This window comes from Pelodiscus sinensis, chromosome 11, assembly GCF_049634645.1.
Source record: "Pelodiscus sinensis isolate JC-2024 chromosome 11, ASM4963464v1, whole genome shotgun sequence".
Classification (NCBI taxonomy): Eukaryota; Metazoa; Chordata; order Testudines; family Trionychidae; genus Pelodiscus; species Pelodiscus sinensis.
Window position 1 is genome coordinate 40,777,181 of NC_134721.1, and position 15,905 is coordinate 40,793,085.

Sequence of the window (15,905 nt, forward strand, 5' to 3'; positions counted from 1 at the left end):
GCTAAGCTTTGTCCCTTGTCTAATTTTGCTCTTGTTTTTCTTTAAACATGTAAATCAAGTGATAGTGAGCTCAATCAGTGTGTAAACCTTTGTTTTCGTTTTTAGGTGACCCACTGCAGTGCAGTGCTTGGGTGGGACAGTGTGCACTCTACATAGTGATCATGATGTTTGAGAAAACCATCATCATTATAGTCCTCCTAATACCTCAGTGGAAAGAGGTTTGAGTCTTTACTCCATTGTTATAGTTAAATGGATTTCAGATAGATGTTAGAGAGAAGCTATTAATACTACTTCAGTTCAAAAAGACTTGGTCATACAAACTATGCAGAGGTCCACAGTTGGTGAAAATGAACTGTTGACAATAGTAATGGAGCAACCTGATACCACTAATTGGATTTCACTGCTGACATTCTATTTTGCATTTAATCGGTATTGCATCGTGTACCTCAGGGCTTCTCAGACTTCATTGCACCATGCCCCCTCCTGACAACAAAAATTGCTGCATGACTGCAGGAGAGGGGACTAAAGCCTGAGTCACACCACCCCTGCGGGGGGGGGGGCGCAAAAGCCCAAGGGTTTCAGCCCTAGACAGGGGCCTATAACCTGAGCCCGTTGCTAATACTATAGCCAAAACCTTAGCCATTCTACCCAGGGTTTTCACCCTAACTCTAGGTAATAGGGCTTGGGCTTAGCTTTGGCTCTGGGTAGTGGGGCTCAGCATGTCTAACATCTTGTGACCCTATTAAAGTGGGGTTGTGACCCACTTTGGTGTCCTGATACTCAGTTTGAGAAACCCTGGTGTGCAATAGAAGATTATATGCTCACCTGAGATACCTAGAGAGAGTGTATTCTTTTCCATAGTGTTAGAAAATCTCCCCGAAGTGTTTATATAGACATCATATTGTTACATTTTTGTAGTAAAAACTTGGTAATTCACATTGCAATAGAAGACCCATTGCTGAATTACTGAATTTAAAAAAAATCCAGTAAGTGAACAAAAGTCAGCTACTGCATCACAAAGTGTATTTTGAATCTTCATACAGGTATTGTGTACCTTCCCTTCAATTTATGGCAGCATTGTTAGTTACATTAGTAAGTGTATGGTGGTATATACATTCAGTAAGCTTAATGAAGTTGTAGTAGTGAGGAATGATTCTCAGGCTAACATCTGTATGACAGATCATAACATTGTAAGAGGCCTGATCTATAATCTAAACATGAAAATACTATAGCATCAGAAGAGTTGCTGTAATGTATTGTAATTGACTTTAAAGGGTCTTTGTTTATAAAATATTTGAACTTTTGTATCCATGTCCAGATCTTTAACTTTAAAACTGCAATATCGATTTCTAAGCGATTTCCAAGATATCAGTTCTTCCTGTCAAAGCTTTCTTGGAAAAGGAGTGGATATTTGAACGTAGCCTATGTTTTGTTTTTCTCTGTCAAACATCTTTTATGATGCCGGTTAGCTCAACTGCATGAAGCACATAGATACTGGGCATGTCTCTAATAGAATAATCTCAGTGTAGAATCAAGTGAGAACCACAAATCCAAACACTTTTAAAGGGATAAATTATAACTTGTCTATAATTAATAATGTTTTTATATAAGTTAGCTATGAAATAAGTGGCACGTAGGATTGTCTGGTTTAGTACAATATACACAATTTAACATTCAAGCAGCTAAATTGAATAACCCCCTGTTGAACATTCTAGACCATCTCTGTGGAATAAGACTGGATTTTTTGCACTTTATTTTGTAGTATTATAACCAGTTTATTTAAATCTCAATGTGATGAGACTTCAAACATTTTCCTTGGAAATTTGTCAAGTGATATTTGGTTGCTTCATCTACCCACAGTTCCTCACATTCTGTCTGTAATCACAAGTTAGTTGGATGTTAGATTGTTTTCAGTCAGCCTCACTTGTTTACTAAATGAAACTGTCCTTTCTAATTCATCTGGCTTTCAGCCTAATACTTTCTATAGTACTTTCTTAACCCAATTGCATGCACATACTGTTGTGATCTGAATTTGATCTTTTTCTTTTCACAGGTAGCTTTATTGAATCCTATAGAGAACCCCCAATTGGAGCTGGCTATCGTCATGCTGATAGTTCCCTTCTTTGTTAATGTTAGTACAAATGTGTGTTTTTCAAGATAGTTGACTTGTTTCTCTCCCTCACCTGTCCCCTCCTCCATCTGTTAAAATTATTCCTTAATCCACAGTGTGCCTTGGTGATATCCTACTATTACAAGTCTCCAATACTGCTGTGTGTGTGTCTGTGCATAATGTGATTGGATACTTACGTACCTACAAAATCTACAATCAGCTTATACAAATGGGCACAGGGAATGGTGCCCACAATACCCATTTCTGAATGTGCTATTTGGATACTATTGTATCAGTTAAAAAGTCACAATTACATTAGGTTTATTTAGATAAGCATTAATTTATCCTGAAGTGCCATCCCATTGAAATGCCCTTGACAAGAAAGACTGCCCATATGGCAAGACTGAACATAGCCCACTAAGAAGTAGCTTTTTTCTTATTGGTGCAAGAGGAGGAAATAGGGCAGCTGTGTGTAACTCCCAGCTAGTGCAACTATTCCCCCAACTCCATTTCAATGTCTGAATGATTAATGCACATGCTAACATAAAGAAAAGATGAACTCTTAATTTCCCCCCCTTCACAGGCATTAATGTTCTGGGTAGTGGATAATTTTCTTATGAAGAAAGGGAAGACAAAAGCTAAACTTGAAGAAAAGGAAGTGGGGCAAGATTCAAGGAATGGAAGTAAAGTGCGATACAGAAGAGCAGCATCACATGAGGAGTCAGAGTCAGAAGTACGTAGATGCACCATTTGACTGTGTCTGACTCATCTCCTTTCCTCTTGACATTGACTTAAACACTATCTTAGGCTTGATTAGTTTTGTACTAAATTTGCCTGCCAGCCTTGTTTTGTGAATAACTCAGGGGCTGCTAATTCACTGACCTTTTACAAGAATGCTGGTGGTTTGCTGGGGTTTGGCACTCCTCAAAAGCCCACTGCTGACTTTTAAAAGGGTTGGTTTTAGAGCCTGTTAGAAAATTCAGTTAACCACAACTTTGTTTCTACTTTACAAGGGGCACAGTGTATCTTAAAATGGTGACTTCAGATCATTAACAGACATTTCATCTCTTATAAAATCGTACATCTGAACAAAAAATCAATGTCCATTTTTTGAGGGTGGATGAGTTAGACTACAGCAGTCCTAAAACCATATCTATTCATTCATATACAGCAGTGGTTTTCAGACTGCGGTGTGTGGACAACTAATGGTCCATGACCGTCTTCCATGTGGTCTGTGGCTCAACATCAGCTCCCTGCCTTCCACCAACCCTCCCTCTCCCCACAGCAGGGAACCCACACTGGTGTTCCGCGCTCCCTCCACCCTGTGAGGTTGGAGCGCCAGTGCTGACTTCCCTCGGGGTGGGAGGGGAGCGGGAGCCTCGAGCTTCCCTACCAGATCCATCTCGTGGGGAAGTGGAATCAAGCAGAGCCAGACGTGGCTCCATGTGTTGCCCCGGCTAGGGAAACAGCAGCGTGGTGATGTGCTGCCTCGTGGCTTTCCCCACTGCTCCCATTAGCCAGAGTCTGGCTAATGGGAGCAGAAGGAGGCAGTGCCTGGGACACATTGCCTGTGAGCGGTGTGGGGGGCAAAAGCAAGTAAGTGCCCCCTCTGCCCCAGACCCCACACCTCTACCCTGCTCCTGCACCCTCCCTCCTGGCCAGAAACCCTATCCTAACCCTGCTACTGCATCCTCCCCCAGGTCAAATACCCTACCACTACGCTGCTCCTGAACCCACCCTTGATCCTGCACCCACCTCCTGGCCACACATTGCACCTTCCCTTGCTCTTGCCTCATTTCCCCCTAGCCAGACACCCTACTTCCAGCCTGCTCCTACACCCCATCTCCCACCCAGATCCTGCACCCTCATCCCTACCCTGCTCACTGTGGCAGCCCTGTCTCACACACTGACCCCCTTACTTTTGTCCCAACCCCAGAGCCTGGGGGGTCCACAAAATCCACTTGCCCCGAAACCCCAGAAAAGTAAATCCAGCCCATTGGAAGCCCGGAACCTGAGTCCTCCCTGTGCCCCCATCCCATCTATGGAGCTGGAGCACCAGAGGAATGAGGGTTGGGGGTTTGGAGGGTTTTTTTGCTTCTCAGTTGTGTGGTCCCCAACTGATTTTTCTTTGGGTCAGTGGCTCCCAATCCAAAAAAAGGTCCCCCACCTCTGCCATAAATAAAGAAAACATTGAAACCTTGTGTGTTGGACATAATTTAATATTTGACTTTCTTTAAAATGAAGTTTGATTAACATGAGAAAGTTAAAGCACTTAATCTGTTTAATAATTTAATATTTCCTTTCTTACTGGTTAAATTAAACCGTTCTCTCTAGCTGCAGCACTAGCAAAATGGCTCAGGCGTAATTATGTAATTAACAGCAAGTTTCCATTAGCGATTGGTGGGCCACGGAAAGGTTTGCATTGAGCCAGGTGGGCCACGGGTCAAAAAGTTTGAGAACCACTAATATACAGGATTATACACTGCAAACAAGTGCCATGGATACAGAGATGGGAGTGTTACATCAGAGCTAATTCAATCGGGGTGTATGTGGATAAGAAGGTGAGGATACCTAAAGTGGAAAATGACTTACTGTAATGAGAGCCATTCGCAGTTCCTATTCACCCAATTTTACTGGTGTCAAATTTGCATATGAATTCCCGCTCAGCAGTTCATATTGCAGCCTGTTTAAGGTTTTTTGCTTTTCACCTTCCTATCCACTGGATAAGAAGGTGCCTCTGGACTCCCTGTTTTTGTTGTAACAAACCAACACAGCTACTTCTGAAACCCGTTAGCTATGAAAGAGTCATTACCATGTTTAAGCTGCTGTCTACTTCTGTTTTTCTGTAGAATGGAGTACTTTCAGTAGTTATACTGAAATATCTGTGAAAGGGGCCAAAACATCATTTTTAACTTTCTTGCTCCTAAAATTATCTTGTTTTAAATGTTATGCAGCTTTCTTGATTATATGAGCACTTCTGTCACCATTATTTAATATCAGTTATCTACATTATCAACAGTAGCAACTCTTGTTTGGTAAATAGAACTGCCACTAAGAGATGGTCAGAGAACCTGTTTGCCCACAACTAGAACATCTGTGAGGTTCCAGAATACAATAGGTCTCAGTCTTCAGTACTTTCTTGTGTCAAGTGCCTGCAGACTTTGTAGGTCCATATCTCTATTAGGGTATGTCTACACTACCACCCTAGTTCAAACTAGGGTGGTTAATGTAGGCATTCAAAGTTGCAAATGAAGCCTGGGATTTAAATATCCCGGGCTTCATTTGCATCTTGCCGGGCGCCGCCATTTTTAAATCCCCGTTAGTGCGAACTCCGTGCACACGGCTCCACGCGGCACAGAGTAGGTAGTTCGAATTAGGCTTTCTAATTCGAACTACCGTTACTCCTCGTTCCACAGTAAGTAAGGAGTATTAGAAAGCCTAATTCGAACTACCTACTCCGTGCCACGTGTAGCCGCGGGCACGGAGTCCGCACTAACAGGGATTTAAAAATGGCGGCACTCGGCAAGATGCAAATGAAGCCCGGGATATTTAAATCCCGGGCTTCATTTGCAACTTCGAATGCCTACATTAACCACCCTAGTTCAAACTAGGGTGGTAGTGTAGGCATACCCTTAGAAATGAAGGTGACTGCATTTTTCAGTTTCTACAAATGTGTTCATGGCAAGTTGCTTAAACTGCTCTGGGATAGACACACATTTTGGGCACCCTGATTTCGTTCTTGCATGGAAGCTGAAGTATGAAAAAGCATTTTGATGTTTGAAAGTTACTTTCTAGTGTAATATGCCAGTCGCTGACATGAAACCTAACAAATGATTCAGAAGTCTCTGGTTTTAATAAAACCTATTTTCTTAAACACTGCATAATTAATTGAGCATCTTACAAGAATAAATTATTTTAAATAGATTCAAAGAAGAGCAAAAATAGAGATTGCATCTTATTTTCAACATGTTGTTGATATTTCTGTTTTTAGATACTCATTTCAGCAGATGATGAAATGGAGGAGTCAGAAGTTGAAGAGGATCTGCGGAGACTGACTAACTTAAAACCTGTTAAGAAGAAGCATCGTTTTGGGCTGCCTGTATGATGCATTCCTGGCCTGTGTATTTGCAGGGTTTGAGGCATATGCTTCTTGGTCAGTGGGTTTTCACTTGCAACAGCATCCTTTTTTTCCTACAAACTGTTAACAGGTCTGTGATTGGGATGCAAGTAGCTGGAAGCATTTCAGTTCAGTTGCACTACAGAAATACTGACCAAATATGCAAGATGTCTTTTCATCATTTATGGAAACACAGCATCGTTGGGGACCAGTCACTAAAATGGGTTATATTGGTCACATCAGAGAAGACGACAGACAAACGGTTACTCAGTGTCTCGCTTATGGTTCCTGAGCGATTCAATGCAAGACCTTGGGATTTACTAAGTGGAACCAGCGTGCTCTATTACTAAAACAGGCTTTTCCACCATATTAATTCTTAGAGCAGAATAGTTTTATGGTTACAAACTGTAACTTAATGTTATTTTTTTAAATACGTGTTTACTTCCTACAAGGTACCTAATGAACTAATGGGTGGAACAAAGATTTTTTTCCAAGTCTCCTCTAACCTATTTGACTATTTTATATTTAAGTTATATTTTCATACAGTTATATTTAAGGATTCTCTTTGTCAGAGAAAAGGACACTATTCCCTTTTTTGTGTGGAAAACAATCGGAAGATTTACAGTGAAGTTCTCATTCGTCCTTTTCACTTGATTAAGAAAAGGCAAATGATGTTTTCACAAAGGGAAAGCTTTCTTTCGCTGTTGAACCACCAAATGTAGCCCCAATTGTGGGTTTGACCACATCGTTTGACAATAATGTTTTGTAAAATGGAGATGTTCTCTGCATATTTGGCGATATGCACTTTAGCAGATAAAGAAAACAAAATTTTTCTGATCGTTTCCTGTGAAATGAACGTCTAAAGATGTCTTCATCAATATTTGTCTCTCATGAACTTGCAAGTCTTATCATACCTCTCAACTATTTCAAAGGAGGCAAAACATTCCATTGTTACGTTCCTTATGTGGGGATCTAGTGCATATAGTACCCTTTTGATCTGCATAGAGCTGTTAGCACTGCCTTAATACATAGAATTCTTTCTCTGGGAGGGTTGCATTTTTGCTTAATATATTTTCCATTTAAATATGAATGTGTAGTGCTAACCATAAATAACAATACTTCATTTGAAGGCTTTAATGCATCCTTCTCCCACACACATATTCCTTAATTCCTCAAAAAAGCCTATTTGTTTCTCTATTTGGAATAAAACTGAGAGGTATAATGCACCTGTTACTACATCTAAGATGCCTGCAGCTTTCAGTCTCATCTCTGTGGTATATGAAAACATATCTGCTAGTGTTGAATCCTTGTAGACATGTTTTTTGGGACCACCTGTTTGTTTTGTGTATTTCACAAATAGTTACTGTTCTGACAACTTTTTTTGCTTCAATTAAGCCTTGTGTAAGACAAGGTAATAAGGCAAAGATCAGAAAAGTTGTAAATCTGCTGAAGTATCTGGACATCAGGTGTGTTTTAAGCCTTAAAAAACCAAACAAGTTCACTGGAAGACAGCTCAGAACTTTTTAAAGATTTTTTACATTTTTTATATATGTAGTAGGTCTTAATGTGGTATTATATCAATACTGCTGAAGTGAGGTTGATAGGCCTTAGGAACTACTGTGTGCTCCCTTGCTGACTTTCACTGTTCAAATATTTGTTTACTGCTTGGCTGTTGAGGTAAACAACATGTCCTGGGACTTCCTTGATACATCCTAATCTGTTCAGCAGATTAAACAGGACATTTTACCAAACCTAACATTTGAGCTAGCTGGAGCCACTGACCACTGTTACTGTGTACTAAAACATAATATTTACAATAAGTTAAATGCTAATGTTTATCTCGCTAACTCTAGAAACTATGAAAAACAGACACTTCCCTAATTTGAGTTTCTCTGAAGCATGAGGTTGGGAAAACGTCACTAATCAATATTGCCTTCCAATTTGTTAGCTTACGTATTTGGTAAATGTTTCAGCTTTTGTGATTTACCCTGTCTCTTGAGTATTGTCTGATCAGACAGGTGCAACCTCTCCAGTAGAGCAGTTTAAAAGAAATTCACTTGAGTGCACAATATACTCTAGTACAGCATTACCAACCCCATTAGAGTTAAGAGCTAGTCTTCGCTGTTCAGAAACATCAGTATTTTTTGTCAGGAGTTGGAGGAGTAGCCCACCAGCAGGATGGAGGGCCCAGCAATTCAAAGGGCCCGGGGCACTCAGCTGCTACCACAGTGGCAGCCAGAGCTCCGGGCCCTTTAAATTGCTGCTGGAGCCCCATGTGGTGCACTGTTCAAGCAAGCTGTGGACCAGCTGCCCCATCTGTGCCCCTTCCACCTGAGGCTCCGCCCCTGCTGGGAGCACATTGCCTTCCGCACACTTTGCCCAGGGGCCCAGCGAGGCTGTCAGCTCACCTATTGAGGAGACTTGCCTAGGCCTTGTTCTATTTAAGGTAATGAACTAAAACAGCTGATGCTTTCTTTATTCCACTTTAGTATACATACTTATCCACTTGAGTCATTAGGGATCATTTCAACAGCGCACAAATCAAGAGCTTTATTTTTTTCCTTCCTGCATTCAAATTATGGAGAATATCAAAATGGATTTTGTTTCTAGTCTCAATTTTAGTATGTGAACCATGAAATGGCCTTAATCATGTAAAATAAGCTTGTTTTGTACAGACCTCAGACTTACTGTCCAAGGACAGATAGTATAAAGCACCACAGAGTGATTTTCATCAGATTGTTTTAAGGGTAAAAATGCTTTTTTCCCCCTTTTTTCTTAAGTGCTTCAGTATCTCTGGGTGGAGATTTATAAGTATTGTAACAGGAATTATGACAGTGAAATTCTACTTGCCAAAGACTCTCGAGCATTTTGCATTCCCGCAGTCATAGGGCAGAGAAATGAATACCTTTTATTAAAAATATTATTTGAGCATTAACTTTGATATAGTCCCTTCTTTTTAATACTAAACTCCTAAAGCTCCCCCAAGCGACAACAAAATATGACATTTTTGTTCATTATTTTCATTACCCTTTCAAAAAAGAAAAGGGAAATGTTAAATTATTTCCTTTAAAAAGCCAAATAGTCCTGTAGAGCCTGGGAGACTAACAAAAAATGTGGATGGTATGAGCTTTCATGAGCACAGTGATACCATGTATATTGTTGGTTAGTCTCTAAAGTGCTACAGGACTGTTTGTTTAAGTTTATTCAGTTAGTCTGTAACTCAGCTACCCCTCTGAAATTATTTCCTGTTTGTTTGCAAAAGTTTTAAATGAAAGAAAAATGAATTAATATGGTAGTTAAAAGTGTATCCATTCTTCTTTGAAGCTGAGACATGTAACATCTAGTGCTTCACTCTGCTTTGCTGTTAGATGGAGTATGTTGGCAATGCAGTTTAAAAGAAACTATTCCATAATAAGTTGATATAATTTGAAGACCTGGCAGCACAATGTGATTCTTCTCCAAATGTTAGTCAGCTGTGACAAGTCCATCTTAGTATAGCAGTGTTGGGGAACCTAAGGGCCAGGGGGCTGGATCCGGCCCAAACCAGCCACCCTCACTTCGCTCCTGCACTCCTACCCCCTCCCTTCCACCCAGGCTCCCAGCCAACTTCTGCACCCACCTCCCGTCCAGATCCCACACCCCATCTCTTGCCCAGCCCTTCCACCCCCAACCTATTCCTGCACCCTACCACCTTCCCAGGCCTTCCAACCCACTCCTGCACCCTCTCTCCTGCCCAGAACCCACACCCCAGCCCACTTTCCGGCAGCCTACTCCCACACGCTGAACCTCTCATTTTGGTCCTACCCCAGAGCTTTCGGGGGGCCCACAATCTACAAGCCCAACTCCCCCAAGGCTATTATGTGTGAGGAGAATGTGGGAAGTGTCACTCTGTTTCTCAGTTGGGGGCTGCATCAGTGAGGGGTTTGCTTTTCACTTTTGTGCAGTCCCAACCTGATTTTCCTGTGGGTCAGTGTCCCTGGCCCAAAAAAGGTTCCCCACTCCTGTTTAATTCAGACTGTAAAAAAAGGTAGTCATTAAAGTTATTCCATTATTTAATTAAAATAAGCTTATCTAATATATGAGAAGCAAGATACATTTACAGATGAGACGCAGAAATATTGGAGGTCAAGATTACCATAACTTGTCCACCGTACAACACATGAATCAATTATATCTGTGCTGTGACGTTGTCATCTAATATGTGGTCTTAAAGTTTTGACTTTACTATATTCAGGTCCACTTGTCTTACTTTGTCAGAAAAATGCTCTGTTAATGTTGCTGATTAAAACGTAAGATAGCTTTTCTTCAGGAAGACTCATACTTGTTGAGTTGTGAACCTGACTAAAACAATGCAGAGTGCACCTGCCGTCTTCTCACAGGTGTATGCACAGATTCCAGCTGTGCCTGATGGGGGAAGGAATGTTCAGCCTTAGCATGAAGGGTTGAGCATCTTAATAAATTTCTTCCATTGCTTGAGTAACCTGAAGTCTGCAACTTTCTGTACTTTTTTGCAGCTACAAACAGTAGTGAAAGTGAACAAATACAGCCACACCAGGTCAAAGTAGATCTAGAGCACAGCTGTGCAACTTTTTATTTAGACAATTTTTAGTTTCAATTTTAATAACTGAAAATGACTACTATGGTTTTACAAAGTAAAACTGCATTATCTTTAAAAAGGGACTCATTTGTAATTGGGTTTTTGTCGTGCCTGGGTATGTGTCAAATTGAACTTCGGGTTTATTTGTTCATAAGTTGGGAGTAGTTTATGTCAGCAAACAACTGAAATCTGCTGCCCTCTGTTTGAACTTTATTGTTTAATCAGTGGTGTTGCATTAAAGTTTAAGGGTATATTATATACTTACATTGTATAATGGTTTACAATAAAGTTTGACATACTACAGATTTTTACATGTTCTGTTTCCCTTATGTTTAAAAATGAATGTGCTTATTAGTTGTTGCAATGTGTCTGCAGGTTAACACTGCGTTCCAGAACAGAAACTATTTAAAGTTTAAGTACTGGCCTTCAGATCTGCTGATAATGTTTTGCTTCTACATTGAGAAGTATGTTGACAAAACTTCAAGATCATTTTCCAAGGAGAAACACGATGTTACAAATTTTTGTTTTATTTGCAAGTGTCATACATATTTCAGTTTTGTCTCAGAGTTACAAGATGCAAAAAGTGTTCCATGCACACACACACACAGAAAATAGCCTCCTTAATATTACATCTCATGAAAAAATCAAAATGAATTTTAGGGGTACTCTGTGCGAAGACTTAAGTCTGGTTCAGCCTCCCCTCCCCAAAAGAAAATTTATCCTAACAGACCTGTGGATGTAAGACAGAAATGTCAGTAACTGGTAGCAGGGGAATGCCTCGCGTCTTGAACTTCACTCATCTTTTATTTGTCTTCACAGTGACCAGTGTTCAGCCAGAACTTTTTCAAGGGAAACCTGAATCTCTTATTGAAAAATTCTGGATAATTTGGCTCCATTTGTCCTGGTGGCTTCAATTCAGAAGTGATTGCAGTTGCTGATACTCCTGCAAACTTCAAGGAGCAAACCGGGCAGAGAATGCCACAAGATAAAAAGAAAAGCACTCCCTCTTGTTTCATGCTTTTGAGTGTCCTGTTGAGGAGCTTGCCACGCTGAGTGCAGTTCTTCCTCATAGGTACATCTACACTGCAACACTATTTCGAAATAACTAGTGCTATTCCGAATAACTTAGTCCGCGTCTACACAGCAGGCAGTTATTTTGAAATAGTGTCAAAATACTGTTAAGCTGGGGGACTTTTTACTCCGACTCCTGTAACCCTCATTGTACAAGCAGTAAGGGAAGTTGGAGGAAAAGGGCTCTGTTTCGAAATAAGTGCCGTGTAGATGTTCCCTATTTCGAAATAAGATACACAATTGACGTAGCTCAATTTGCGTAGCTTATTTCGAGTTAAGCCCTGCAGTGTAGACACACCCTTAGGCTATGTCTACACTACCCAGTCTTGTGCAAGAACATATGCAAATGAGGCCCGGCGATGAATATCACCGCGTCTCATTTGCATACTTAATGAGCCACCATTTTGTGCAAGGGGCTTTTGCGAAAGAAGGAGAAGTCTACACTGCTCCATCTTGTGCAAAAAAAACCCTCTAGCGCAGGACCAGTTCTGCCTTAGAATAAGCGGCAGAACGGCTCTTGCGCAAGAGGGAGGATTTGCGCAAGGAGGAGCAGTGTAGACTGCTGCTCCTTGCACAGAAGCCCCTTGTGCAAAATGGTGGCTCATTAAGTATGTAAATGTTCTTGCACAAGACTGGGCAGTGTAGACGTAGCCTTAGTGTGCTGCCTAGGAGGGAGATGGGGAAGGGAGGGCATCACTTCCATGGACCAACAAAGAGCCAAGCAGGAATTAAGTAACAGAGGCAAACAGCTCCCCTGCCACAGCTCTCTGGGTACGTCTAAACTACATGGCTCCATCGACAGAGCTATGTAGTCTAGACGTACCCTCTGAGGGGAGCAAAGCCACAAGGCCCGCCTCCAGCTGGAAGCTTGTGCCTATGTGCCGAGAGCCGTATCAGCAGTCACACTTCTGATCCCTGCTTGCTGATTGATAGTCCCGGCTGTAGCCTTCAGGGAAAATGCTGCCATATGGGGTAGTCAGAGGTAGAGGCTCCTGGGTCCTGTGGTCCATTCGTGAGCCACAGTACTTTCTCTGAGAGATCCAGAAGTGACCTCTAGAAAGACAAGATAACAACCCCAGCCTCTTTCAGGGCAAAATCATTACTGCCTTGGAAATATTTTTGGAGTAATTCCGGGACCCAATTTCATCCTGTAAAGCAGGATTATGGGGACAAAGTCATAGATAATTAATAGGTTTTTTAAAGGACCAACTCTGTCATGCAGAGTTGTGGACTGTAGGTAATGACAAGTGGAATTCTGTTTGCTTTTTTGGGTCTGTCTTAAAGTAGTTTATGTCTGGGTACTTTTTTGGCTCTGTCAATCTGTTTTTGCACTTCTCCAGGTGGGTATTTCAGTTTTAGGAATGCTCTATATAGATCCTGTAGGTGTTTGTCCCTGTCTGTGGGATTGGAGCAAATCTGGTTGTATCTTAGGGCTTGGTTGTATACAATAGATTGAGAAATGTGTCTGGGATGGAAGCTGGAGGCATGAAGGTAAGTGTAGCGGTCGGTGGGTTTCCAGTATAAGGTGGTGGAAATTTGTCCATCATTGAATTGTATTGTAATATCGAGGAAGTGGATTTTCCGTGTGGACTGGTCCAGGCTGAGGTTGATGGTGGGGTGGAAGTTGTTGAAATCTTTGTGAAATTCTTCAGGAGTCTCTTTTCTGTAGGTCCATATGATGATGTCATTGATGTAGAGTAAGAGCGTTAGGGGGCGAGAGCTAAGGAAACATTGTTCAAGGTCAGCCATAAAGATGTTGACATATTGTGGTGCCATGTGGGTGCCCATGGTTATGCTGCTGACTTGAAGATACAAATTGTCTCCGAATCAAAAGTAATTGTGGGTGAGGACAAAGTTGCAGAGCTCTGTAATCAGGTGTGCAGTGCTGTCATCGGGGATGGTGTTTCTGACGGCCTGTAATCTGTCTTCATGGGGAATGTTGGTGTAAAGGGCTTCTACATCCATAGTGGCCAAGATGGTATTTCCAGGTGGATTACTGATGTTTTGAAGTTTCCTCAGGAAGTCAGTGGTGTCGCAGAAGTAGCTAGCACTGCTGTTAGCATAAGGTCTGAGGGAGTCGATATAGCCAGATAACCCTGTAGTAAGTATGCCAATGCTTGAGATGATGGGTTGTCCAGGATTTCCAGGTTTGTGCATCTATGGTAGCAGATAAAAAGCTCCTAGTCAGGGATTTAGGGGGGTGTTGGTGTAAATTTGTTTCTGAGCAGCATCAGGGAGTTTCATGAGCAGTTGTTTCAGGGGCTTGAGGGGTTTCTGGTATTCTTTAGTGGGATCACAGGAGAAAGGCTTGTAGAATCTGGTGTTGGGGAACTGTCTGGTCACCTTCTGTTCGTAATGTGTTCTGTTCATGATGACTACAGCACCCCCTTTGTCATGAGTGGGTGGAAGTTGAGGAGCTGAGCGCAAGCCGCAGACCATCTGAAAGGCGGCCGTGGGCTGTGGTCTGCAGTTTGAGACCTGCTGCTTTACAGGAATGGGAGATTTCTTGTCATGTGAAACACTAGGAAAGCATCAGACTTTGCACCTGCCACACCCTCATATTCAGGTTGTCATGCCTTGCCAGAGCTGCCATTTCCTCTCAGCCCAGGGACAGCAGCCCAGGCATGAAAGAAAAAGTTGGTGGTCAGGGACCTCTTAGTCTAACATCTACTATGATCTACCTCTAACATCAATTTTCTAAGGCTAAAAGGTTTCTGGTATGCACCAGTCCAAATGCAACCTTGTGTCTGAATATGAGCATGGCTCATTCCTGCTGGTCAGGCATTCACCATTACTTACTGGGGAGATTTTTACCTGAAACTGGCTGTGTATGGGGGCTTAATAGCAATATCTGGGCAGGTGTCATCTCAGTTCTTCCTGTGGGAACTCTCTGCCTAGCAACAACAAAATAAATTATGAAGCATTATTTGATCCACTCCAGTAACTTTCACAAGCAGCACTTTTCGTGGGTGAGTAGTATTGGCAATCTAGGGCTTCCCACTGAAAGAGATGGGGGCTCCTCTTTCATACAGGGATATAAAGCTCTTATCACTGCGTTAAGATGCTCAGGCACATCTGTTTTCAGCTCTTACTGCTACTGCGGGAAACTTTGAGAGGCTAAAACTAATTAAAAAAAACAGGACTGTGTAGCACTTTAAAGACTAACAAGATGGTTTAACAGCTTTCGTGGGCCAGACCCACTTCCTCAGATCCCTGTTTTTTGTTTCAGCTGCACCAGACTAACACAGCTACATTTCTACCACTAAAACTAATCAGAGAGCCTGGAAAAGTAGATTGATAATACTCTCTCTTGCCACGTTCTATAGGAAAGAATTACAGGTCATGCAGACATATGAAGTCATCCACAGTGTACACAAGAGAATACCATTTTCCAAGTGGTAGCTGGAAGACATCCAGGGCGTTAGTGCTGAGTCAACAGAGAGAAATTGACTTCACCTACTTGTATGACTCCCAACCATCCCTATCTGGAGTTAGCACTAGTGGCACTGGGGACAGAGGGCAACTTTTTCAATTTTGGTCAAAATGATGTCCATTGGGTATTGCTAGAGGTGGGCCTTTGGTGCTCCGCATGAATCCCAGCTGGTTTTGTTCCTCTCCCAATATCACCAACCCATGGTAATGTCAGGCCATGAATGAAACCAACCATCCACTTCATCAAAATACTACAACTCATTCCTCCTGTACTGAGTCTCCTGCTCAAACACAGAATGACATGAATGGAGTATCTTGGATTCCAGACAATACAGATATATGGTGCCAGGGACCTCAATCATAAGTCAGGCTAAGGATGAATCCTATTAGGTAGAAGGGGGTCGTCTCTGAAGAATGTGAGCAGAAGATAAAAAAGTCCATAAAGGAAAACAAGGCGGCTTCAATGCAAACTAGACTGTAGCCTATTGGGAGTGCGCACACCCGCAGCAGTCAACCAGAGTTCTCATGAGACATGTTGACCATCCAATGCCATTCCTTGCTCAGCAGAAGTGTTCTGA

General features: G+C 41.9%; 1 protein-coding gene across 1 annotated transcript in view; it reads left to right on the forward strand.

Moving 5' to 3' along the window:
• Positions 1-15,905, forward strand: part of LOC102452756 (store-operated calcium entry regulator STIMATE) — a 74,961-nt gene that overhangs the window by 49,062 nt on the left and 9,994 nt on the right. The window contains exons 5-8 of the mRNA XM_075939380.1: positions 106-218; positions 2,054-2,131; positions 2,694-2,843; positions 6,102-6,209. Of these exons, the coding sequence (XP_075795495.1) occupies positions 106-218; positions 2,054-2,131; positions 2,694-2,843; positions 6,102-6,209 (449 nt within the window). The remainder of the gene's footprint in view (positions 1-105; positions 219-2,053; positions 2,132-2,693; positions 2,844-6,101; positions 6,210-15,905) is intronic.